The sequence below is a fragment of the Paramormyrops kingsleyae genome, chromosome 12 (genome assembly GCF_048594095.1).
Source record: "Paramormyrops kingsleyae isolate MSU_618 chromosome 12, PKINGS_0.4, whole genome shotgun sequence".
Classification (NCBI taxonomy): Eukaryota; Metazoa; Chordata; class Actinopteri; order Osteoglossiformes; family Mormyridae; genus Paramormyrops; species Paramormyrops kingsleyae.
Window position 1 is genome coordinate 16,087,624 of NC_132808.1, and position 27,267 is coordinate 16,114,890.

The 27,267-nt window shown below is 41.9% G+C and overlaps 1 protein-coding gene across 3 annotated transcripts in view; it reads right to left on the bottom strand.

The window, feature by feature from the left end:
- si:dkey-237h12.3 (teneurin-3) overlaps nt 1–27,267 on the bottom strand; it is a 350,156-nt gene that overhangs the window by 80,165 nt on the left and 242,724 nt on the right. For 2 of the 3 annotated variants that reach the window (XM_072697573.1, XM_072697574.1), the window contains one exon: nt 17,662–17,859. The exons of the other annotated variant lie outside the window; for it this stretch is intronic. In XM_072697573.1, coding sequence (XP_072553674.1) covers nt 17,662–17,859 — 198 coding nt within the window. The remainder of the gene's footprint in view (nt 1–17,661; nt 17,860–27,267) is intronic. 3 annotated transcript variants of the gene reach the window in all.

A 27,267-nucleotide genomic window follows, 5' to 3' on the forward strand; every position in this document is an offset into this window, starting at 1 on the left:
TTAAGACACAATAACATGCCCAGCAACTGGCACACACTGCTTTCACAGCCGTGTTATGTAAATCCTCCTCGACACATAACAATTTCATCACAATATGTCTTATGGCTGGAACTGAAGGAGACTGGTGAGCTGTTTCACACTCCAACGTCAAGATGCGAAAAAGGCGTCACCTCCCGAGAACCCAGCAATTCCTTTATACTTTCTCATCCCAAAAAAAAAAGCTTTTATCTTAGTTTATAGGGCATAGACAATGGGCACTATATTAAGTAACATTCACAGAATGAATGTTTTGAGTTCTTTACCAGAAGGTAATTTAGTGAAACAGATGTTTCTTTATGGGGGTTAACAGAATGTTTCACATCTAATTACAGCGCAAGAAGAATCATATAACTAATGACCTTATCAGCCACTAGGCCATAGAAGGAACAGGTTTTTCAATTTCACACATATCCGTGTAATTACCTCCTAGTATGGCTCCTTGTGATTATCGCTAAATCTTTTATTTCAGCCAAAGAAGCAATTCAGGGGTACGGCTTTTCACTTCAGGACGATCAACACAATGCCTTATGATTAGATTAAATCAGAAAAACTGAGGTGAGATGGTAACATGATTTTATTTATATTATATATATATATATATATATAAATAAATAATATAAATAAAATCATGTTACCATCTCACCTCAGTTTTTCTGATTTAATCTAATCATAAGGCATTGTGTTGATTGTCCTTCTATATATATATATATATATATATATATATATATATATATAAAATTATGGATTATCAGAATGTCCATTTCCATTCACAAGCTGCTTATTCATTTCCCCGAGGAATTTTGTATCTTTTTGTATCTTTTTGCTTCTTTTGGTTGATGTACATGTTCCTCTACAAACATTACACTCACTTAAACTACACCAGTAAAATTACACTTGACTATGAGTACTTCCTTCTGGCTGCTTGCAAACAAAACCAGGTCACAACATAACGGAGGTCACAGCAATGATCTTCTGCCGACTAATTAGCTGCGACATATTGAAAAGAACAGCAGATGCCCCACGGCTCCGTTTTAGAGGCTCTTCAGGAAGCACCTCCTCCATCCATCCATTTTATGGACCCGCTTTTCCGCTTCTGAGGGCTGTGACCCGGAGCGCCCCCCCCAGACGCACGGTGTATATTGTGGGGTGGGGCCAGGATGGGGTGCCAACCCTGCATATGGTGCTGTCTCACGTCTGCGCTAAGGACAATCTGGCAAACCATCTGCCGCCACAAATGTCCTGCAATGTGATCACAGCAGGCCAGTCTGTAGGACGTTTTCTCGGGAGACACCATCCGCATAGAGAGCCCAACCAACTCAACGTACGAGGCACAGGATGACCTTGTCTCTTAACAAAAGCGCATACAGAACACCTATACACTTACACACTGTTTCCTCATAGCTTGCTCTCTCTATCTATCTATCATGCTCTGTTATGTTTGTACTGGAGAGATGTCCTTCATTCCTGCATGCACTGTGTTCTCTTAACTGTAGTCGTCTCTGTGTTAACTGTTTGCACCGAACCACACCAAATTCCGGTATGTTCACATGTTGGCAATAAAGTGTTCTGAGTTCTGAGCTCCATACTGTATATGAGGGTTGGAATCTAGTCTCCACTGGTGGAGTTATCCCTGTGTGCATGCAATTCTCTCTCGCTCTCGCTACATGTTCTCCCTGTGTGTGCATGCAGGTCTCTCTCTGCATATTCCCCCTGTGTGTGCATGCAGGTCTCTCTCTGCATGTTCTCCCTGTGTGTGCATGCAGGTCTCTCTCTGCATATTCCCCCTGTGTGTGCATGCAGGTCTCTCTCTGCATGTTCTCCCTGTGTGTGCATGCAGGTCGGTCTCTGCATGTTCTCCCTGTGTGTGCATGCAGGTCTCTCTCTGCATATTCCCCCTGTGTGTGCATGCAGTTCATTCATTCTCTCTCTCTCTGCTCTCCTGGTGATGTGTATACTTCCAACCAAAGACATGCAGTTGGGCTAATTTGTATCTCCCTCTGATGGACTGGTTATCCGTCCAGGGTGGACCACAGCCTTGTGCCCTACACTGCCTGGGTTAAGCTCCTGATGACTCTAACCAGGATGGATGGATAGAACATGGTTAAGGAGCAAGAAAAGTAGAAATAAAAAAGTCTAAATATAGAATATAAATATCCTTTAACGCATACCTCTGTGATCAAACCCAGTGCTGAAACCTAAAACTCCAGATGCAAAGATCAATCTGTGCTGATGTTTCAGACCAGGTATGCACTGTGACTCAAAGCTGTGAGATACTCTCAGTTCACTTTGAGTGCAACAGTGTGCTCTCAGTTCACTCTGATTCTGAATACTGTGAGGTGTCCTCAGTTCACTCTGAATTCTGTGGGGTGCTCTCGAATCACTCTGAATTCTATGGGGTGCCCTCGAATCACTCTGAATTCTGTGGGGTGCTCTCGAATCACTGAATTTTGTGGGGTGCCCTCGAATCACTCTGAATTCTGTGGGGTGCTCTCGAATCACTCTGAATTCTATGGGGTGCCCTCGAATCACTCTGAATTCTATGGGGTGCCCTCGAATCACTCTGAATTCTATGGGGTGCCCTCGAATCACTCTGAATTTTGTGGGGTGCCCTCGAATCACTCTGAATTCTGTGGGGTGCTCTCGAATCACTCTGAATTCTGTGGGGTGCTCTCGAATCACTCTGAATTCTATGGGGTGCTCTCGAATCACTCTGAATTCTATGGGGTGCTCTCGGTTCACTCTGAATTCTATGGGGTGCTCTCGAATCACTCTGAATTCTATGGGGTGCCCTCGAATCACTATGAATTCTATGGGGTGCTCTCGAATCACTATGAATTCTATGGGGTGCTCTCGGTTCACTCTGAATTCTGTGGGGTGCTCTCGAATCACTCTGAATTCTATGGGGTGCTCTCGAATCACTCTGAATTCTATGGGGTGCCCTCGGTTCATTCTCATAGGCAGGTGGTGTCTTATTCATCCCTTACTATTCACGGCTCTAAATTCTCAACCAATTTATTTATACTCTGGCCAGACAATGTCAGACTGTACTTTTTCATGTTAATTTCCTCTGCCCTTTTGAACTGCACTAATTTTAACTATATACCCCCTATTTCCTCTCTCCTGAATTGCTTATTCACCCCAATGTTACCAAAGGGAAGCTGTCTCTGTAGCCTACTGTACTGTAGTGCATTTTTAGCCATCGCTTCAACTGGCTCGCCCTCCATTTCTCACTCTTTTGTTTTTATAACTGCTTTTTCAGAAGCTGGGAAATAATTTCCAATTGTTTCTAGGTGTGATTATGGGTGGTTCAGTTTCAGCTAATTTTTTCACGAAAAAGAGAACCTGCCCAGCACTTTGCCTACAGCCTTGATTGATGTATATTTTCTCATCCTTCTCTTGCAGTTTGGGGCAGCCAATTACCCATTGTTTGTGTCTCCTCCTCCACGCCTGCCACCTACACCGATCCAGGCGGCTCGTTGAGCCCCATTTTCCAGCCAGAAGCTGCAGGCTCTACCATGCAACACTGATGCACTTGGAGAAGAGCCCTATTCACCTGTTAGTGAACAGTCACTTCGGCCTACAGTCCGGCAGGTGCCCAGCTGACCATGGGCAATCTCAGCTAAGCCAAGTTGCCCTGGTGCACGGCCTCCCTTGTGCAGCAGGATAATACAGCAGAGTTGGGACTCAACCCAGATCCACTTTTTACTGATGCCTCTGAGGAGGCCCATAGATACTCATTTATTGCATGGTCATTAAAATGTCCCTGGGGCTGGAATTATCATTGTGCACTCTATATTTAGTTGGATTTGACACTTATGAATGAGTACTCCATAGTATAAAGTATTTGTCGTAACAGAAAACATTTTTTTATTATAACAACAGATACTATTAGCATTCGAAGTTGGGATCCACAGGTCAGCCTTAAGCAGCTGTCAATGAGCTTTTATTATTGCATTGACCCAAACATCTGTTTGACAAGTGTATTGAGTGCAAATGACAATATCACCGAATGCTTAAATCAGTATTTCTGTGTCAACCCTGGCAGTAAACTTGGTGAACTCATTAATTAATTAGGACCGATTGCTTATAAAATGACCAAGTTTATCCTTTAAAAAAGGAAGGAAAAAAAATTAAAATCTTTTTTTGGCCATTACTATAATTATACAGAACATTGCATGATCATTAATGATTTTATGAATTAAAGATTACTTTATAGTTCACTGCCCTTATAATTAGGTGAACGGCCAATTTATTCTAATTATGTTGAATGGATATTTTTTACTAGTTTCAACAAATGAACCTTATCTGCTTAAGGTGATGCATTTAACCGACTCATCAAATCATACATATAATTCTTTTCCTAATGGAGCTATAGTTTGTAAGTTAGCAATTGAAATATCAACATTATCATTTCAATCAAATTGCATTAATTAAGCTTGGCTGCAACAAAAGCCAGGATACAATGTTCGTTCCCAGGATTGATCAGAGAGCCTGTGAAAATAATGCACGGTAAAACAATAACAGACTTATTGGCCTGTAACAATAATGTGTTTACAGTTTCAGAGTTTCAGCAATGTTGTTAAGGGTTGTAATTTATAGAGAATCTATAAACCAGTATAGTTACAATCAGACTGGACTCACCCTACACATGTACCTTGAATTAGTACGACAAAAGGATACAAATGGCAACAAGCTGTCGATGCCATCTGCGAAAAGAATAGCGCGATCAGATAAGGGACAGTACAGCGGACAGACTTTCCGAAGGTCGGCTTCTGCCAAACCCCTAGTGGCGGTACTGGCAAACGACGTCCATGTGAAGAGCGGACTGTTCCAGCTCGTTTTGCGGCGCGCACACTTCCGGCATTCTCCGGCGAGGGACACAGAAGCGTTCCCATCAGCGAGGCCAAGCAAATGTACGATTATTATTTAGATTTATTCTACGCCGCCGTCTGGGCCTCTCAGCCCTAAAGAAGCAGATGCCCACCCCGGCGGATAGATAGGAAGCACTTTCTGAGAGCTGGGGTATTGCGCGCCCCCTTCGAGGGGAGGGGGACGGAGATGCAGAGGAGATCGAGATCCGCTACCTATCGTACCATTTAAAAAAGACCACACTTCACGACACCCTCGATTGCCAGGCTGAAGGTGCATCCTGCCAACACCCCCTGGGTACATTCAATACGATCACCTGGCCTCTGCGTTCATCGTGGATCTTTGCGAGCCTGATGCAACAGTCCTCAGTCCGTGATGTAATCTCATAATGGTTGCTGGGTCATAGTGTAACAATGACAGGGAGAGAAGTAACATGCATGCACACGCTTATCCACACAGACATGTGGGCAAGCACAGCTGTCTGAAATGCCACTGCTTTGAAATGACTTTTATATTATATGCCCTTTAGTTTAAATGTCTAAATGAAAATCTACGGGATAACCATACAGGTGCCACTCACCTGGCTTTCACAAAGAAAATATGTATATCGGTAATCACAGAGGCCGGAGGTGAATCGCCTCACATATTCATGTGCGCCATGTACCATGCGGCGTGAGCCAAGACTGGGGGGGGCGGGGGGACACTTTAACGGACAGGAACTGCATGATTACGGATCAAAGCCATTTCACATTTCAATTTAGTCTCCTCATACCCTCTTCTTCAACAGCACGAAACACAACAAACTCCACAGCCACGGCAGCCTAGGCATATATATATATAAGATCTACAAAAAGCAATAATCCATCGCAGATTCCCTCGACAGCCCTTAACAAGAGCTGCAGCCCAAGTTCAGTTCCGCCTCATAAGCCACAAACAAACAATGCACGCAGCCGTGACTTCATCCTTCCGGCCAGGCTGAGCTTCCTCCGGGTTCGTCAGCTCATCAAGCGTGCGACAAAGCGCCGAGTCACACCAGCGCGCATACGGCAGCTGAGCTTCAGGAAAGTGAGACTTTACATCCTCAGGTCTTTGCTACAAGCTACAGGGTATGCCAGTGATGCCACACAGAGTATAAATTCACGGGCACCCGGCTCCCGTGCCCTTCACCCTGGACTTCCAACACTGCATCCAACACTGCATCCAACACTGCATCCAACACTGTATCCAACACTGATTCACACGCTAGTGTAAATACGACACCCGTAATAGATACAGACCACCCTGACCTATGACCATCTATAGTATAGTATAGTGTGTGTGTGTGTGTGTGTTGTAAAACAATCCCACATGCTCCTGTACCCTCAGCATCATGTTAGGCACCAGGACGGGCCACAGTGGACGAAACAGCTGTCTATTTTATGGGGTTCACTTTGAAATTGGACCGAGATGGATAGGCCTGTCACATAATTCCTCGATGTCAAGTTGTCATGCTCGCCGTCGATGTTGGTGTTTTAACGTTTTCTCTTTGTTTAATATTGCATGGCGTGGCTGGAATTACACCCTTTGTCATTTGGCTCTTAATGCTGACAGTAATATATATCAATTGCAGTTTTAGGGAGCAATTTTACCAGTGGCCGTCTTCATAAATGTCCGGGCATTTTCTTTTTTTGTTTAAATTCACAATTTGAACAACATGTTCAGATCACATCCCCTCCTTGGACATCTCTTATAACAAAAGATCGTGGTAGAACTACAGCAAACGTCTTCATCCACAACAACAGACATGATCAAACACAAAAACATGATCCCAAATGATACTGAATAATACATTAATACTTAATACATAAATCCTAGAATAATTACATATTTCTTTATGCTTATAACAATATTTATTTATGGGTCCATGTCCATTTCAGTCACGCATTGCAACGTGTTATATAAATATCCTTACGCCTTGTGTTTTATGGCTGCGTATATAATTCATGCCTTATGCTGCGGGTTTTCATCGAAACTGCTAGCAAAGTTTCTTCTCCGTTTGCTCCCCTGTAATTGAAAGTAGGTCACAAAAATGCGCCTGAAGCTGTGGGCCTGCATGCCGTGAGCAGGCAGAAGCTGCACTACAGAGGAGAGCCTTTAGAGTAATATTACAGAGTCCCACAGGTGCTTGGATCTCCGTTAGAGGAGACGAGGACCATGAAAGAGCAATTTACTCTCTGCATTAGGTATGAATCCCACTGTCCAGCCCAAACGCTCGCATCCCACAAAGGCGCTGAGTGCTTCCTTCACACGCGCTGTGCGAATTCGCCATTTCGGGAGGTCTTTCGCTCAAGAACGCGACTCGGAATCGGGCCGGGCTCTGCGGACACGCCTCCGAATACTCAGTTGCCATAGCAATCAGACATCCATAAAAAAAGAAAGAAAAAAAAATAATGGTCAAAATGCTGGTAGCAACAGAGATGCTGCTTCTGCGTCTTTGTTTAAAGGCTGCAGTGGCGACAGAGCGTTTCCCAAGATGCAGCTGCTTGTCACTGAACCGCTGCGATGGTGCCAGGAAGGACAATGCCGCTGTCATGGTGCGGCGGGGAGTTCATTAGATAGATATGGTTTCATAACGCGCCGCATCTCCGTCGCACGTTGGGGGCGGCACTCGTCTGTCGGAAAATACGGCGGGCGCGCCGCAGATCAGAACGCCGCGGAGTCGCCGGGCTCCGCTCCGAGGCGCGTGACAGGGGGACACGTCATTAAAGAGAACAAGGCACTTTCTTACAGGGAGTCGGATGCAATTAGGGAAAAGCAAAGCAAAATTATATTGCGGATCTCGACGGGCTTGGGCAGATTCTCTCTCTTGCTTAGAAATTACAGTCGATGGTCATTACAATAATTAACGTGTACAGATAAGGTAAACTACGACCCTTGGTTGTTGCACTGTAGGGTTAAGATCATATGCGCAGCTTAAGAGCCTGTATTCAAAATAATCTAGCTATCGAGTTAAACCATCAGGTAACCCATCCACTGTAATGGATAATTCTGTCTGACAAATGGAGGTCACAGATTAACAACCTTAAAGGGGCATTATCCAGTCCCAAGTTATTAAGAATTCAAGTACAACTGTCTTTGGAAGCATGAATCCATATGAGTTCCTGTTAATAAAATGAATGGCTACAGCGATGTGTGTCTAGCATTCCAAGAGGATAAAAAAATAAATAAATCTTTCAACAAAGGCCATAAATGCTTCATAATACAGTCGATATCCTGTAATCGAAACATATCCCAGTCCACTGCGGGCAGCCCAGTATGATTATTAAAAAGAAAGAAAAAAAAAAAAAAAACATTCAGGTAAAGGTCATAAATCAGTCATAGTTCCAAAATTCATGGAGTCTCACCTGAATACGTGGAGCCGCTTGGCCTGAAGATGACCGCCTGGACTGAGCGCCCTCTGAGAGCGAGGCTGTGTGCTAATTTCACGCTAATTTCTCCTTTACTCCATGGAGTATTTCTCATAGCAACACGCATGCCCCTAACAGTGTTGCCCAGAAGAAACCCACGGTACAGTTTATCTCATCAATGCACAGCTGACAGGGATACAGAAGATTAGGTTTAACTACTGTAAAGTCTCCTTTCATCAGCCCTGCCCGTGTTTATACTTGAAAGGCTTTCTACTGCGATATAAATCTCCGTCCCAAAGCTGCGCTTAGTCCGTGAAGCCCGGTGCTGCTGAGTCAGTGCAGAAAGCTGCGAGTGCCCCAGGAACACGAGCTGCGCCGTGCCGACGGCCCGGGAAACAGGTCGCCTTGACCCCTAAACAACATTAGACACGAGCCCCATTTCCAGAGCTTATTTCACGTCCAGCCCAGCCATAAAAGGACCTTTACAACTGTCACCAAGAAAAGGAACACAAAAACCTTTTCTGTGCGAAAGAGTAGGGACATTGACTTTACGCTTGGCAGACTATAGCGTCCTCTGGTCAGGGGACCTGGACGGAATTGGAAATTCCCCATGAAGAGATCCAGAAAAAGCCCAGGCTGACAGATTTGTGCCACGGAGCAGGGAAACAGGGAAACGCCATTCTCCGCTCGGGGCCCCTCGCTGACGGCCGTTCCTCCTTCATGGCGTTTCTTCCTGCCCGGCACTCGACCTACTGCCCGCTCTCCCACATCCGGATGTCGGTATTAAAAAAAACAGATGTGGCTATCGACGTTTGCAAAGTACAGAATCGCTGCCTACAATCGAATCAGCGTTAAGGTTTCAAGGAGTGTTACTTAGTTTCTGAACAAAGCGAAAATGCATTGAAAGCGGCAACACAGCACAAAAACCCAGGACTCGTAAAATCTGAGCTAAATTCATTGTTTTTCAAATCATGATCTATATTTCTCAAATATATGGGTACTTTGCTATTTATAATGGCTAAATATCACAAGGTTATGACATTTATTAATGAAACTGTCCATATTCCTTCTGGGTGATGCTTTCGGAATATTTAGCAAAAGCCATAAATGTACATCAATTAAACATAAAATAGAAGCTAATCTTTTAATGGATTCACATATCGGTCTTCTAATGTTGATTAAAAAAAATTCACAATGGAGCCATTCGACGAGCTAGCCGTTGTTAAGGGGGGCGTTTCAGATACCGCACTGGGGTACAGGCAATTACAAAGATGTCATCACAGATCAGTCATTTAACATGTTGCGTGCTGTGTTCATAACAGCATGCTTATGACATGATTTACTTAACCCCGACTAAATGATTAATTAGCTACAGCAGCCTCAACGGCTTCAGTTGGTTTTATATAGTCCGGATGGCTTTCTTACTTAATGAGAGTAGCCCAAACATTAACAAGGCCTGAACACAGTATATTACTTACATAGCGCATCATTTCCTGGGATGCCATGTGTCATTAGCCGCCACCCTGCTCGCTGTTACTTTCCCTCTTAGCCAGCAATTATGTGACGGTTACAGCCGAAACACACACAGTACTGTTGAAAAGTCAAAAACATCATGTTTAAACAATCTTGATGAAATTTAACAAATACATGGAGCGGCTGAGGTGCCCCTGAGGAGAGGCTGAGGACCTGAATGGTGATGTTCTTGCCATCCAGCAGGATGTCAGTAACTTTTTGGAGAGCAGAAGATACAGCAAAAAAAAATTTTTTTATTGTGCTACTGGTAATTCGCATAAATTCTAATGTGACTACGGACAGCTTTAAGCATTTTCTTTTACTGCCTAACACTTTTAAAGAGTTTTCATTTTTAATCACTTCCAGTTAAAACTGTGTGCATGTCAGTGGAACTGAGCTGGTCCTCAAGACCATCTGGATATCAGCCCAGAACAGAACTTCCATCAAAGGCTTTGTCACACTCTAAGGGAACTTCCCTGCATGTCGATGCCCCCCGAATGGGCATCTGTGTCGATCCCCGTCAGCTCGCCACACACATGGAAGGGTGGAGCACAGCTACAGCAGGGGACTGTCGTCTGGAGATGGACCATGATTCAGACTCCAGCTGGTGTTTCCTAATCCTCCTCATTTAGATGTACAATGTTCCTGTTTCGTCTTTATAGTCTTTATTACATGTGTGATGGTAAACAACACCTGGATACGCTTTCATAGTTCTCCCGAATGTCGAAAGAATGAGAAAAAGCATTTTTAAAATGCACTTACACAAAATACCCAACTTAACAAGCTTGCAAATATACTTTGCGTGCAGACATTTATAAATCATAAATTAGGTAAAGCAAGAGTTCATTCTACATATTTGTTAGAATTTTGCAAAGCAGCTTGTCTTAAGGCATGGGGTCTTATTCAATATATCCATCCATCCATCCATGCATCCCTCCATCTATCCATCCATGTTCAGCCTACGCTTGGAGTTTATCCCAGACAGCAGAAGGTATAGTACACCATATAAGGGAGGCCAAGCCTTTGCAGGGTTAATTGTATACGTGGCTGAAAAAAGTTATTTGTAGAACCTTCAATGAAGGTTCATATTCACAATGTAAAAATTTCTATACCAATAAAATTTCATGACAGAACTTTAAATTTATGGGGACGACATTCTGGAATTCTCAGCAGCATTCTCATTTAACTTAGACATTATGTGTCTAATCCTAGTATAAATAATCGTACGATGCTCATAAGCATAACAAAACAAAGACGAACGTGTCGCTGACTCGTTAATAGGCAGACACCGCTGCATACACAAATCACTGACTCGGCAGTTTGAAAATAATCATGCCAGTTTAGTGGCAAAGTGAAGTTAGCCGTGAGACTGGGCATAAATCACAGCTACTGCAGGGGAAAATGTGTAGGAAGGAAAACAAAAAGGTGTCAATCTTGCTGACAAACACTCCAGCAAACATTGACGAATATCACTGCTGACTCACATACAAACAAAATGGAGTATTGGTTGTCTATTCTAAGGACATTAATTTGTTTACAACCTTACAAGCGATGTACCATTACTTGTCTTTGGATTACATAATTACTTTGGACTACTCATTACTTATCTAAGGATTATTTACCTTGTCCCACATTTGACAAACAGTGAAATCAGGGTGAAACTGAGGCTGTGAGGACACTGTAAGATTATAAGGGCGTGAGATACAGGCAACATGAGGAGACAGGACATCTGGAGGAAGGAGGACGGAGGGTACAGGTACTACGGGACTGAGAGGAGACAGAAAACCAGCACCATGATACTGTGAGGATGAAGGACAAAGGCACTGGGAGACCATAAGGAAGCAGTGCAGAGACACTGTGAAGATCAAGAGGAGATTGGATGTCAAGGGGACATAAGCACTGTGAGACTGGGAGGATGCAGGACAAAGGCACTGGGAGACCATAAGGAAGCAGTGCAGAGACACTGTGAAGATCAAGAGGAGATTGGATGTCAAGGGGACATAAGCACTGTGAGACTGGGAGGATGCAGGACAAAGGCACCGTGTGACCATAAATAGACTGGATGTCTAGAGGATATTAGGACAAAAGCACCATGAATTCATGAAGATGCAGGACACAGGCAAAGTGAGATGATATAAGACATAAGACAGAAAACTGACACAGTACAACTGTAAGGAGACTGGATGTTGGCTCAAATAACAAATACACCATGGAACTGTGAGGAGGCAGGACAGAGGCCTTGAGGAAACCGGTAATGTGAAGGCATGAGGACAGAAGCATTATGACATAATCAGGACACAGGCACCATGAGGACACAGTACATAGACAGCATGAGGACACAGTACATAGACAGCATGAGACTGAGGACACAGGCACCATGAAAATGTGATGAAGTGTCAGGCCCTTCAGGACAGAGGCAGAGTGTCACCATGTGACCAAGAGGACAGAGGCAGAGTGTCACCATGTGACCAAGAGGACAGAGGCAGAGTGTCACCATGTGACCAAGAGGACAGAGGCACAGTGACACCGTGAGGCTACAAGAACAGAGGTAGTGACACTGAGGACATGAGGACAGAGGCAGAGTGACACCATGAGCTCATGAGGAATCCATGGAAAAAGGGCACATCAACATTTATGTATTTACTGGATTTCTTTAAATAAAAACTTTAAAATGTATTTATTCTACAGCAATCTCAAGCTCACACTGGGAGGAATTCTGTGAAGCCCCAAATTCCACATGATCAGTCTCTGCTACTGCTCACTTTCCAACAGAGTGAACTCCATTCACAACAATGACAAATCATTAAATCACAAGGCATTATTCATAGTACACACTAGTGCACATTCCTCTGGCAACATTGGCCAACAGAAACGTAAAATATGCTCTTTGCCTGAAACCCGTTACATGACTCAGCAGTCTTTGGTAACACCCCCCCCCACCCCCCCCAAAAAAAAGATACTGTCACCTGATAGCTGAAGGTTCATATCTCATATGATGAAAATCTATCAGCCTGCCTTTGCTTAAATTGCTTTGGTAAATTTTCCAGCTTATGAACAGCTAAAGTACAGAACTTAACGATGTCTCATGGACTTGATGAGGCTGACTGCTAAACAAACGATCAATGTAAGGATCACACCGCATATTAATGATCAAAAAACTTACCTAAAAAGTATCACAAAAAAAGAAAATGACAAAAACTGCTTCTGTTTCACAACATTAGAATTTGGAAGCCCAAGCTGACATTAAACACAATAATAAAGTGTTGCACATTACATTATGCAGCGGTATCTGAAAATTGATTTTGGATGGGGAATCCAAGCTAAACAGAAAGGAGCAGATAAGCTTTTAGCTTAGGAAATACAAAAGGCTTCAACTCTTCCGGATCTATTCAGAAACCAATTAGCATTTGCGTTTCGCTCGCAGAACTGACACAATTGCTGCTTGATGCAAAGTGACAGCGGTGGATTGTGCACTGTTGTTCCAGATCAGAGGCAGTCCTAATCATTCCAGTTTGCATGCTGAGCATTTTTAAAAGTGAGAACAGAATGCTGACGCCCTAACACACTATTGTTTTATTTTTTTTAATTTAAAAATATATCTTCCTCATTTTTTTTCCCCGCATGACTAGCTTAGAAAATAAATAAATAACGAAATAAATTGGCCGGTTGCCCGAGAAGCCGACGCTCGAATGAGCAGCACTGAGGAGCACCGACGTGTGTTTCAATCTCGGCCGGCCACAGTAAATGTTATTGGAATTTTTGTGCTGTAAAATTGGCGCTTTCATGCCTACTGCATCTGACAATAGTAATCCTGGCTGAAGAATAGGGCCGACAACCCGACAGGCCGGGCCGCTCCGATCTGAGCACTCGGCTACAACAGAGTTAGTACTTGACTTGAGTCCTTAATAGGGTCATTGACAATAAGATACGTGTCAGAAGAGATGGCGGGAAAAGCTCGCCGTGTGGCGGGCCGACAAGCTCTTCAGGAGCGTCCGGCTTGCTGAAATAAACAAACAAATTGCCCCGTGGCCTAAATGCGCTGGCACTTCAAGCAGGGCGCCCTCAGAGACCCACGTGGTCAGACAGGCAACATCTGTGACATGGAGAAGTCTGATTTTTAATTAGGAAGTCCAGGGGAACGAAACCTGTTGCCACCTTAACGACAAAAAATGTGTGGGGTGGAGGGGGGGGCACTTTCGAGGGCAGCAGATACAGAGGTTACCCATAACACATTAGTGTCATACTGTAGGTTGGAAAATGAACAGCCAAAAAGCCTACATAAGCCAGCTACTCTCGCTATACATTAGTGATCTCTTAAATCCAAGTCAAATATCTTTTAATATAAGATTAGGTTGTTTTGTTACTTATATTAAATACATTGTATCTTAAATGCATTGAAGGCAGATATGCATGTGTGTGGATATATAAAGAAAATCCGACTTACAATTATAATTGCAAAGCCTTTCAAAGATTCTGCGAGAGAATTTCAGTTACAGTGAATAGCAGCCTGACTTAAATCCTAGAGACAGCTAGAGCATGATAAGCCAGATAATACCATTAACATGACCACTTTAAAACCCAGATACATTACACTTTTGCACGTTACGTACTGTCACAGAAAAAGCAGCAGGTTTGTGAGCACAGCGCTCTCTGAGCCCTTGTGAGTTTGCTACAAAGGTCATGTCGACCCGGATCAGATTAATTGGTTCCCTAATCTGTACACAGGGATTTTTAACACAGCGAGCTAATCATATGCCTTGCCGGGAGCTTGTGGTTGTTAATGATTCCAATTCTACACTAAATCAGGCTGGGCTCTCTTACATATTCAATCTACATTTTGTCTGAGTCTGACTAGTCTGTAATAGGCACTTTTAATACATACTGCGCAACTGATTTGCTTTAGCAGTGGTGGTCTAATGGGTAGGGAAGCGCACTTGTAATGAAAAGCTTGCTGGTTCGAATCCTTGACTAGTGAAATACCTTGAGCAAGGTACCACCCCCAAGCACTGCTCCCTGGGTGCTGACTTAGCACAGGTCCTGTGCTATGCCACCTTTGGATTAAATGCGTAGGACACATTTTTTTTTGTTGTGAACTGCGTCACCATTGACAACTAGGCATATAACGATGAATCGCGAATCGGTTGAAAATCGTGTATATGTATGACGATTTAAACCAGCTGATGTGGAAAATGAATCGCTACTTTAGAAGTACTTTACTTAACAGAAAAACTGGTGTAATATTACATTTGATTTCACGACGTCAGTTCGACATCAGAAGTCACTGCGTATTCACGTCGACGTCGTACATTAGTTTTTGGTTTTGACCAAACGCGAGATGACGAGCGAATAAATCGGCGGCGTGGCAGCATTTTAGCTTTCCGGTAATCACAAAAGAAAATGGCGAGAAAAGCACAGACAAGATAAAAACTGCGTGCAAACATTGTAAAAGACTGATAACATACACAAATAGCAAAACGAACATGCTCGCACCGGCACCACAGTGAGCTCAATTCACCATAGCCAGCGAAGATGATTAAAAGGGCAAACTACGCTAAAAAGCTGCACATGCAAGCCTTAGTTTATTTGGTAACGCTTTATATTAAGTGCACCTTCATAATGCATTCATTATGCATTTATAGAACATTCAGTCCACCTTCATAATGCATTCATAGAACATTCATAAGCAGCATGCAAGTACACCTTAACATCCTAATATCCCATAACAGCTTATATACATTAATAACAAACATTACATGATTATTGAATTATAATGTTTGTTATTATTATATAATGTTTGTTATTAATATATTTTACAACTGTTAAGGGATGTTAGGATGTAAAGGTATACATGCATGATGTTTATGAATGCTTTTGGAATAGATTATGATGGTGTACTGAACGTTTTATAAATGCAATATAAAAGCATTATGAAGGTGCAGTTAAATGTAAAGTGTTACTGTTTAGTTATTTGAAGATTTATTTATTTTTAAATTTTGATTTGGGATAAAAAAAAAAAATCAGTTGCACTGTTAAGAAGAGGACACATTTTGCACGGTTTAGAAAGATAAAGGAATATTTTTTAATGAATTTGTCTGCAGCTCATTCTGTTAAAAAATTGTGAGAAAATCGAATCCTGAACTCAGAATCGCGAATCGTATCGAATCGTGAGTTGAGTGTATTGTTACATCCCTAATGACAACTAACCTTTTTCACTTCAGTGATCTGCTTTAGTTATCTTAAATATAGTGATGTAAAGAGGTAAAACCATTGTGATATTTGATCTTTTTTTTCCTTTTGTGTCATGACAGGAACATGCTTTCTAGTAAGCCATTGAATATTATTGTTAATTACAATAATAGGCAATAAGTCATATATCAAGGCTGAAGTTTTGAGTCTCATTCTTGAATAGATGTAATTGAAAGCAAACTTCCCAAACTCACTCAATCCATTTGTTGTTGTTGTTTTTGACCTAAAGTCAGGCTTCCTCATCCATCACGTTACAATATTGGGAACTAAAACTCACTCAGTCCTCATGTAATGCAACAAAGAGCTAGTGTTAAATTTCTAAAGTTCCTGAAAAAGTATCCGGTAGGACTGAGTTTTTGAAAAATTTCAATTGTCATCCTAAAAATTCGAAAGATTTCTGTAGAATTCCTGTAAAACAAAGCAATTGTACACATTACAAAAAAATAAAAAATCTTGGCTTTTGCCAGCATCCATACTGTTTAAAGCCATCACCATAAAGCAGGCCTATTCAAATCACAGTCCACAACGTCTGAGCACTGCTGATTTTCCAGCTTCCTTTGACCTGTGAGCCAGGTGTGACTGGCCTCTGTGGCCAATCAGAATCAGTAATTATTTAACTAAGTACCTGGAAGAACTGAAAACACGGCCTGGATTTGTAGTCAATGGCCACATTTGAAGAGTTTTGCAAGGTAGGAATAGGTATGAATTTGTGGAAGAAACCTTCAAAATTTGCGTTGTAATAAACTCTTGACAATTTGTGCAATTAAAGCGAGTTTGTGTACCAGCTGAACCTTGAAGAACTGCGTTGTGAACATCAAACATGGAGGATCACCCACCTCATTCATAACATCCACTCTGAGACTTTCCTTTCACTTGTAATAACTGCGAAATGTAGATTATAATTTTGTCCCTGGTACCAAATTAAAGGTAATTTAAAATTCAAAGACATCTAAAAGCTGGCCATTAAAAGCAACACTGAAGATATTCAATTTTAGCTTCAAAGTAAATGACAAATGTTATTTGAAACACTGAAAGATAAACCAATAAAAGCTGTCATACAGTCAATTAACAGCCATTGATATTTAAAACGAATAAGCTAATAGCTGTGTACTGAAGAAAAAAGTAACACTTCAGTATGTCAAAGAAACATCGCCATGGGCACTAATGTATTTTTCACTGATGGTTTCAATGCGATTTTTCAGCTTGGCTAAAAACAGAAAATGTTTCTCTCAGGTCATTAGACGTTCAGGCTTTGTTTGAATCATTTGGCTATACTTTATTTGTCCTTGGGGAAAACTCCCAAACAGAACGGCGTATTTCTGCAGTCTGGAACGGACATGACCATGTGGGTTTTTAGCATAGCTCGTGTATCCCGGCTGGGCGAGGAACTGTGCTATGACATCCACACATCTTAGGAATGTCATTTGTATACACAGACTTTCAATCTTTTAATCTGATGTATTTAAGTTAAATATCCATTTTAATGCTTCCTTGTGTTTTATACATTATTCTTAACCCCCAAAACATGAATAAGTCAACATTTTAATTAAAAAAGGAAAGAAAGGAAAGAATACAATGCCATGCAACAAACCTGAGAGTGTTACCTTACCATCACAAGCAGAAACTCGGCCTTGTGCTAGTGGTAAACACTGGCTGGCTGTGTACTCATCATCTGACTCCTGAACTGGTTGACCAGAGTCAGAACTTATCAACTGCCTCTGGTTGTCATGGAGATTGGGTGATGGAGGTTGGGAGTGTGAATGCTCAGTGACTGATGGAGTGGGTAAGGTGGATGGCATGGGAGAACCTAAGGAAAAAGGAATAATCAGAAATAAACTAAACAGTATTAAAGAAACTTAGAAAATATTTCAGGGGAAAAAAAAAACAAAACATAAAATGCCTTAGACGATGCTGAATGAACTAAATTAAAAGAAAATGAAAGAAATTTTTGATTATCCTGAACTAGCTTCAATACTGTAATAAAATGTTTAAGATGCTCTTGAGAACAGCTCAGGCTCTAAAACACACAGAGATCATGATGAAGTTCGATGCATCCCATCCCCCCACCTCCCCTCCCCTCCCCCCCCCTACTGTTAGACAGAGTCATGGTGCCAACGGCATCATCAGTGAACCACACACCTTACTTCATTCTCTGGGGACGACTTTCATGATTGCAGCCTTTTAGAGAAGCCTATAAACAAATTGCACGTGCAAAATCATGTACCGAGAATCATAATGCGCTTGGACACCCCTAATTCATAGTACCGGATTTTAACGCGTTTACCCTGAGAAGTCGTCTAGCACATTCTTTCCCTTCACAGTTTCACTTACATCCTGGATTTAAAATGTGAAAAGAAAGTTGGAAAAAGAAATATTAAAATTGCAAACCAGGAAATCCGTCAGCTTTGTGGTACTGGATGCAAGGGAAAGAATGTTAATTTTTAGAATACTACAAATAAAATGATAAATTATACCGTTTGCCTTTGCACACAATGTTGAATCTGCAAGCCACAAGCAGTCCGGTCTGAGCAATTAACAGGCATTTAATCACATGGTTGACACAGCTTATTTACAAAATATGAGGTATTCTGTGTGGCCCAATTTCTCTCATTTATGACATTAAGAACCAACATAATGAATTTATTTGACAGTCGAAGTGTTAAAGCAAACAGAATGCACATTACCTAATGTGCCTGGTTAGCCCATGTTTCCACAGCGCCTCCAGATCAGAGTATCTCCATACTGAGTTCTTGCCTCATTGCGTCTCCCCACCTCCCTAAAAGCCTCTACCGTTTGTGGACGTGCTCTCAGAAAAGCCAGAATTACAGCCTTTCACCCCATCCTCTTGTCTTTTGTGACAGGGTTGAACATTTATAGTTTTATCCCCCAAAAAAGAGGGGAAACTTGATTTTAGAAATCTAACTTTCAGGAAAGTAAGTTATAACCAAATTAATGAATGGGATGTTGATTTTTGTTTTTAAGCTACAGTTGCTTTGGTAGTTACCAGACCGTGTTATTTACAAAGAGCCATGATGCTTCCCCCAGGTCCTGTAAAAGTGACTTGTTTTTAACAAGCACATTATGGTAATCATACCACATTAATATACACAGTGTATCCTTATTATATTATTTACTGAATTGCAAAGAAGTACCTCCCTGATTATGATGGGTTTTTTTTTTTTTTAAGTCCATCCATTTTCTCCCTTTTTATCCAAATCAGGATCATGGGGGGGGGGGGCGACAACATTTTTTTTTTTAATTGATTTCTAAATAATTTCACAGCCAGTGAAGATACAGTCATATCTTCATTATTACATCTCTCTGCATACGGTGTAGCATGTCATCAATCAGTCCACTGATCTCCGAAAGCAGCCTCTTTTAATTAAGAGATACAGAGCAACAGATATCAAGGGCACAGTAGGAAGGATAAAATGCGACAGCTACACGGAGAGAGCCCGGAAGTAGCTAGACCAAATAAAAGTCTATCTAAATCTTCTCAGATTATTTCTAACTCTCAGTTATTACCCTCAATAGTGTGCTTATTCTGACAGCAGAGAGCCTGATACGGCCTTCTCTCTTAAAGGCATGCTGGGAATGTTCACAGGTAGAGAGATGCAATAAATTGCTTTCCAGCTGTTACATTACCCTTTGCTGTGTGCATGAGTACCACCGGAGTACTCAGACAGTGGCACAGGGCAACGCAGAAGCGTGGAGGTAATTAATAACTGCCAAGATCACGGGTAGCAGGCAGGAAGTGGGGAAACAAAGCACAGGGACGGATAACGGCTCCTTCCTGCAGCATGAGACTAGGCAAAAGGGCAGAAAAACCTTCATCCAGAGCCCTCCAGCAATACTTAGCATTTAGACCTGGAACAGCCTTTCTGGCACTAAGCTAAACTCTGTGCAGAGTCGCCTCACTAGTTGCGAGCTAATACATCAAAATACATTAATCCACTTAAAATGCCACGACAGAGAAAGTTTGCAGGTCTGGCTGATGAGCTCCGCTGAAGATCATCTCCGCATCCGAGGAAGTCCTCCATCAAAATGTCAGGTGCTAGCCACTGACGGAAAAATACTACCCAAGACAAAAGAGGAAGGGAGCCACGGTAAACAGCAGCCCGAGCATGTTGACAGAAACGTAACGAAAAAGTAAAAACATTCTATCCATTACAGCTACGGCAAAACAAACCGATTCCTCGCCCTCATTCCGCATCTCTGGCCAACAGCGTTTCATATAGTCGCAGAAGATCCAGCTACGGCAAACACGATGGGGAACCAACAGTGAGCCTGTAGTGCGGTGCCTTTCTTCTGAGTGCACAGAGACTAAAGCACAGAACCACAGTCAATAAAACTTTAGAGTTCTCGGCTTAATTAAAACTCCCCGGACAAGCTGAGCGTGAGGATGTGGCTTCAGCAGCTGCTCTAGGAGCGGCAGGGACAAGGGTACTGCTGATCTGCTTAGATACTGACCGACTACAGCCGAAGAATATAGGTCCACTGGGACAGCGTGGATAGAGGGAGTAAAGCGTCTAGAGGGAATGCTAGCTACATGCATGGGGGGGGGGGGGGCATTCTAGTGTGAATGAGACAGAGCAGGGCAGCGAATGTGGAAGGACAAACTGCAGCCCTGTCTGTCTGTCTCCTGCCACTGTTGAAAACACAGCGAGCACTGGGGTCCATCTGAAGGGGGGGTCACAGCAGGAAGAGGTTAAACCAGAATTCCCTCCAGCTTCCCCCTTGAAAACTGAGTTTGCCTCCTGTTTTTGTGAGCTCAGTGGGGGTGGGTAAGACTGTGCTGGGTACCTCCTCCCCTCCCCCGCCCCCCACCCCCCCACACACACAGATTTTTCACCAACCCCTTGATGAAAATGACAAATGCACATGCTAAGAACTAAAGGGGACAGAAGAGCAGGCATGCAGTCCTGCCTCTTCTCCCTATGTCTGCCTGCTTAATGCAAACTGACAACCACAGAGAGCGTTCTTTGTAATACCTCACAGAAGAGAATATCACCTCACACCTAATCTGTCATGTAACAGCGGGAACCAAACTTTTTTTTTTTCCTTTTGCCTTTTTTCAGCCATTGATTTCTGGCGCCCTTTGTAATTTTTGGCAGCAGCTTCATCCCGTTCGTGGCCAAAACAAAATCATGGTAGTTGCTCACCCCAGTAGTCGGCGCACCGGGAAGGTGCTTATGCTGCACCGTCAGCCATCTTATTTACCCGTAATGACACCGAAGCTGTGCGAATTAAAGAATGATATGAAGAATTAACTACGGTCTCCAGCGAGAGTATATTATTACAGCAGCTTCACATCTCTTCCTTAGAGCACCTCTGTATTCATATGGTTATCATTATTACTTTAGCAGTAATTTAATATTTTCTAATCTTTGCCTTGTTTATGGTTCAAAGAAAAATCAAACCCAGTGATTTAGTTTCAATCATGCACGGTTGGCTACATATGCACAAGAGCAAATAAAAAAGTAGCATTTTATATTTTATATATATATATATATATATATATATATATATATATATATATATATATATATATATATATAAATATATATTACTTGTATAATGTTATGCAAGCTTTACTGCAGAACAATTACAAGCTTTAATTTAAAGAAATGCAACTATTTCAAAACAATAATAAAATGACTAAAAATACAATCACATTCAGTTTAAATCAGTCACACATAAAAGAGCAAAGAATTAAAAAAAGATGGTGTATAAGGTCATGCATTTCTGTTTCCCTGCTTGCAGTCGTTTTGTCTTCTTAAGCTTGCGGATATACGTTTTCTTACATCTATGGTTACTGGCTGAGCCACGGCCAAAACACGCTAAGCAGCACGCCATAAACTCTTAACATATCAGAGAGAAACCCTTAACTGCAGTAACATATTAGGTTTCTTATTAAAAAAAAAAAATTATAAATTCCCTGGCATCAGACCTAAAAAGCAAAGAGCCTCGTTTTCATCAGCAACAGATGTGAAGTTCTGATGCGCCTGTTCATGAACCATCTGCAGGTATCCATCCATCCAGAGACTATCCTAAGAAGTATAGTGCACAAGGCAGGGGACACCCTAGAACAGGGGTCTCCAACTCCGGTCCTAGAGAGCTACCGTCCAGTAGGTTTTCTATCATACCCAGCTTCTGATGAGCCACACCTGTTCTCAGGTAAATACCAGGAACAGGTGTGGTTCATCAGAAGCCAAGTGGGACAGAAAACCTACTGGATAGTAGCTCTCCAGGACCGGAGTTGGAGACCCCAGCCATAGAAGGTGTCAGTCAATCATATCTTTTCCTGTTAGAAATGGCATTTCATGACAATTTGTGACACATGTACAAATCCTTTCATTAGTATGGAGTAAAAAACTAGAACAAAAGCAGAAAAACTTTATTACTAAGCAAAGTTCAGCAAAAATATTGTTTACAAGAAGAGAAGTGTCACCTGGTTAGCTGTAGTATACTACTGGGGTCTGTATCACAAAGCTGGATTTTTGGGTTAGCAAGACAAATTGCCAGATTTAAGGTAGGTTGGGATGAATGTAAGTGAAGATGTACTTAATTTAAACTGGGGGACCTTAAGTATAAAAGTTATATAACTAACCATATAGCCCCCGATGTCTGAACCATAAACAGATTATTATAATTAAAAAAAAAAAAAAAAACACACAGAATGCTCAAAGATTAGCAGATTAATAGTGAGCCGGTGTAAGATGGTGTGCCACCTCTATGACGACCAGCAACACTGCCTTCATAGTCCTCACTCACGTTTACATGAAACCAGGCTGAAGACAGCTAAATGCACAACGAAAATTCCCATAAAGCTGGCAGGCCTCTCAGTTTATGTTATAATGAAATCCAGGGTGACAGAAGATTGGGCCTCAAAGCAAAACTAAATGCATTGATTTGCAACAAAAGAAGGAAAATAAAGAGGCAGAGAAAAACAACACAACGTCACCTTTAGTATTATCAGTGAATTTATTCCAGCTGTATACCTGCACCAGCCCGACTCCTGGCACAACTGAACCAGCACGAGTAAATTATTAAACGTAATGAAGTATTTCACACTGACAACGGCCTCGGAAGGATTTCCGCCACACAAAAACAATCTGGCATGATGAAAATGTGCAGAACTGAAAAGCTATGAGGGACGTGGCCAAACACATCAGGGGCGAAGTATCACTGCCTTACTAACGCACCGTAAGATAAGGGAGCCCTGAATTACTCATCTTAAATGCATTGATAAAATCCCACTGCCAGAACTTTGTAAATGGAAAACAGACCCCTAAGTTTGCCGTGAGCATGGGACAGGGCATATAAGCTGCGAGATTCAGTGGCTATTGGGTTTTCTCCAGTCTTAGCATTCATAGCAAAAACACTCCAAAAATGTACCCATTCCCAGCCGAGATGAAAGCGTAATTACTTCCATATGACAGAGAACATACACAAAGTTATACACAAGCTTTCAACAGGAGCCGTTCGCAATACGATACACGGCTACACCTTAATTGGTCTTTGTTTGTTTGTTTAAATTCGAAAGTCCCAATTAACACGTCTTATTATAAGGCATTTAGGCTTCCCAGTCTCTTCCTGTTTGAAAAAGGGTTGAACAGTGGGAGGCAGAAAGCTTTTATTCGCAGATGCAGTCCGCTCCGGCTGCAGGCTGCATGCGCGCAGGGGGCTGCAGACATTCACCTCGGTGGAGACGTTGCTTAAAGTATGTTCAACGAGACAACAGAGCAAAAACTGAAAATGTATGACCATCTCACACAAATAAAATCTATACAACAAGCATATGTGTGTATACACAGTGTACAAAAGCATAGTTTTCTAAATATATATGTATGCATTTGCATGCATATACATTACTTACAGACACATATAAAAGTTACGTAAAGTACATTTAGCTAGCTGTGAATTCACCATGGCTGTGCTTATTGCATGCCTGGCTGTGATTCATGCGGGTCCACCACATCCGCTTGGTATGCAGACAGACTGTTCCAGTTTAAGGTGTTTATTCAGATGAGGTCACAAACTCAGGGATTAGTGTTTCTTTTTCTTCCATCCTTGTAATGCCTCAGAGGTGTTTAACTAACACACAGACAATAAGACCAAATCATCTGAACGCTAAATCTCCAAGAAAACTGTAACTGTCGGCTAAAGACATATGGAGAATGAATTATGCCAAGCATTTGATGACTTGAGAAAGAAAATGAGTGATTCCTTACACTTTTAATATATTACTCTCTGCCTGAGCTTAAGAACGCTATATAAGGCTGGTGATGTAATGCTAGCAGAACATTGCTTTTCGTGCAACTGGTCTGAAAGCCTGTCCCTCTGTGAGGAGAATCAGTGAAAAAATCTGAGAGATCCTTAAAGGGAGCAGTAAACTGAAGAAGTGTACTTTTAAATACAGTACATCCATAATAATCTAGGTAATGGTACCAAAAGATGGCATTTTAGAAATGGAAAAGATGTGTGAGATGGTATGAAATAAAATTATACATCAATAATTTAAAATATTAATAGTGTTTTGATACTATTTCAATACTTTACTAAATTATTCCTGTCTATTACTAACCTATTTAAGTATTTGTGCATATATATATATATTTATATACATCTACCTACCCATTGTTTCCTACATAATGGCAAATATTTGTCATGGTGGGTTGCAAACACTATCATCATCATCATTATCGGTAGTAGTAGTAATACATTTTATTTATAAGCACCTTTCAGGACACCCAAGGTCACCTTACACAAAATAAACAACTTAAAATTAAAAATAAAATTAGCTTGATGTCTACGCAAGTATTACCCGTATTGTGTATTATAAAACAGGGCAGTGTAGTCATAAAGCGTAATAATTAATATGATTGTAATCATTTGTTTTATTTATTGTCATTTGGGCATGCGTTATATTTACATTCGTGTGGTGTATGACAACAGAGATGTCAAAGCAAGCACATTAACTGAAGCTCTGCTACAGCAAAGTCTGCCAAGCTTATTCTCCCGAGCTCCATGTACAGATCTCGCGTGTGATGCAAACTGATGTTTTGGGTGCTCCATAAAGGCACGCGGCCGATAATCAGCTTCGTCCCCCCTACCCCACCCCTTGGAAACGGTTAAATTAGGACTGCGGCAGCGTAGGCTGGGAATCGCGGCCCATCCCAGAAGACAACAGGCCCGCCATCAATCTCCGAGCCGCTCCACTCAGAGACACTCAGTGAGGCACTCCAGCATAGAGGATGAGAGGGGGGAAACAGCGGCCGGGCGGTTTGGGAGTGCATTAATCTTACCTCACCTCGCCTCTCTGAATAGTCATGAGTGCCCGTGAATGGAAATGATCTCGCAGAGTTTAGCAAAAAAAAAAAAAAAAACCTCTCTAGCATTTTATCGACCTTCCGATGTCTCGACACGGTAGTCCATGAACCGTTACAGAAAACCGACAGAAAGACATTATGACGGTAAAAGACCCGGAATCCATGATGCATGTTAGACTATACCACCTCACAGTAGCTAGGAGCAGAGTTTACACACATGCATCACTTCACTCCAATTCCTCAGTACCTCACATAAAACATATGCTTCATTTAGCTACTTTTTTATCGCTATGAATGTAGCTGCTGATAAGAACAAAGTGACAAAATGCAAACCTAATCCAACGTCAGTTTAGCTTAGCGGCCCTGGAGTAGAGACACTCATGGAAATTTTTTTTTGATTTCAGGTCAGAGAAACGCGATGAAACCAAAGACCTCGGCTACCATGTGAACTGCTTGTCTTATTATTGTTCTTGTACATGTTATTATTATTGCTGTATATTTGCGGTGGGTTTTCGCCAGCAGCTGTGACACCGGTGGGGGAAAACGTTAGCCGCACTCGGCTGATATCAATCTCGGCCCTTTGTAATGCGCTGCAGATGTGAGCGCAAGCCGATGGCACCAAAGTTATTTATTTTCTCGGTGATACGGATCAGAGGCTCACGGTGGACTTCCGGAGTGCCTGCGTTCACGGCGCCCCCTGTGTCTGCAGCGCTGTGCCATCAGACCAGCTTTCACTTCCAGATAACTTTAAAAATGCAAAAAAAAAAAAAAAAAAGAAAAAGAAACTGGATGTTCAGATATATGATGTAATATGATGGAAAATTTATTATTCATAACAATGCACTACACTACATACTACATAGTGCGCTTTAGTAGAATAGCTTAATAAAATTCAGCTGAGAAAGTGTTCAATAATATAGGGCAGGAATTTTTGTGGCATGTTCTGTTGTTTAATTTTTTATCCATATGACTCCTATATTCCATTCATAAGAAAATCAAAAAATCTAAAATAAAATAATAATAATAATAATAATAATCAGTTCCCAAGATGTTTATTGCAGTTGTTTACTTTGAAAGATTCTTGCGATTGATTGCGAAAACAAAACTTGCTGCAGTCTTACCCTAGCTAATTGAAGTCTTATCCCGTTCTACTTCAACAAAATTAGCATAGCTCGTGTTACGTTGTTACGGCTGCATGCTAACGAAACTCCCCCAATGTCATGGCAGATGGCACTCCGATCTGCCCTTGTACCACTTCCTTCTTCAGCTCAGGTTACAGTAATGAAAAAAAGCTTTCTTTTTTCCAATATAATGCAAATGGAGCTCAATCGCATTTTTCTTCATTGCATTTAAATGACTTAAAGATTGAGTCTTTTTTTTCCGTCCTCCATGTTTCCAACGACTTAAATTCCCTCGCTGGAGACAATTGCCCTCTTTTTGTCTGCTTTATAGAGCAAGAGAGATTTACTGTCTCCAGGAATCGATGCAGTCCACACCTGGAATGGATCTTTTGCTTTAAATGATCTGAAAGGGAAGGGGGGCGAGGGGGGGGGAGGGGGCAGGCTACACAAAGACAAACACCCCTCTGTTCCTGGCTTCATTCTGGGGATGCTGGAAATTAGACATTACCATCTTGGTAACCAATTTCCTGGTAAAGCTGTATTTGAAACAAATAGCTTTTATGCATCTTCAAACCTCAACAGATCCAAAGGTGGTGAGGGGATAAGTGAGAAACCATCTTATGCGCCAATACGGGTAATTCGTTAACCCTTTGCCTGCCTTGGAGCCTTCGGCACCCACAACAGCTTGAAACGGGATCTAGAAAACAATCGGTTTAACACGAGTGCCTAAATAAACAGGCCATAATTACAGCTGGTGGAATC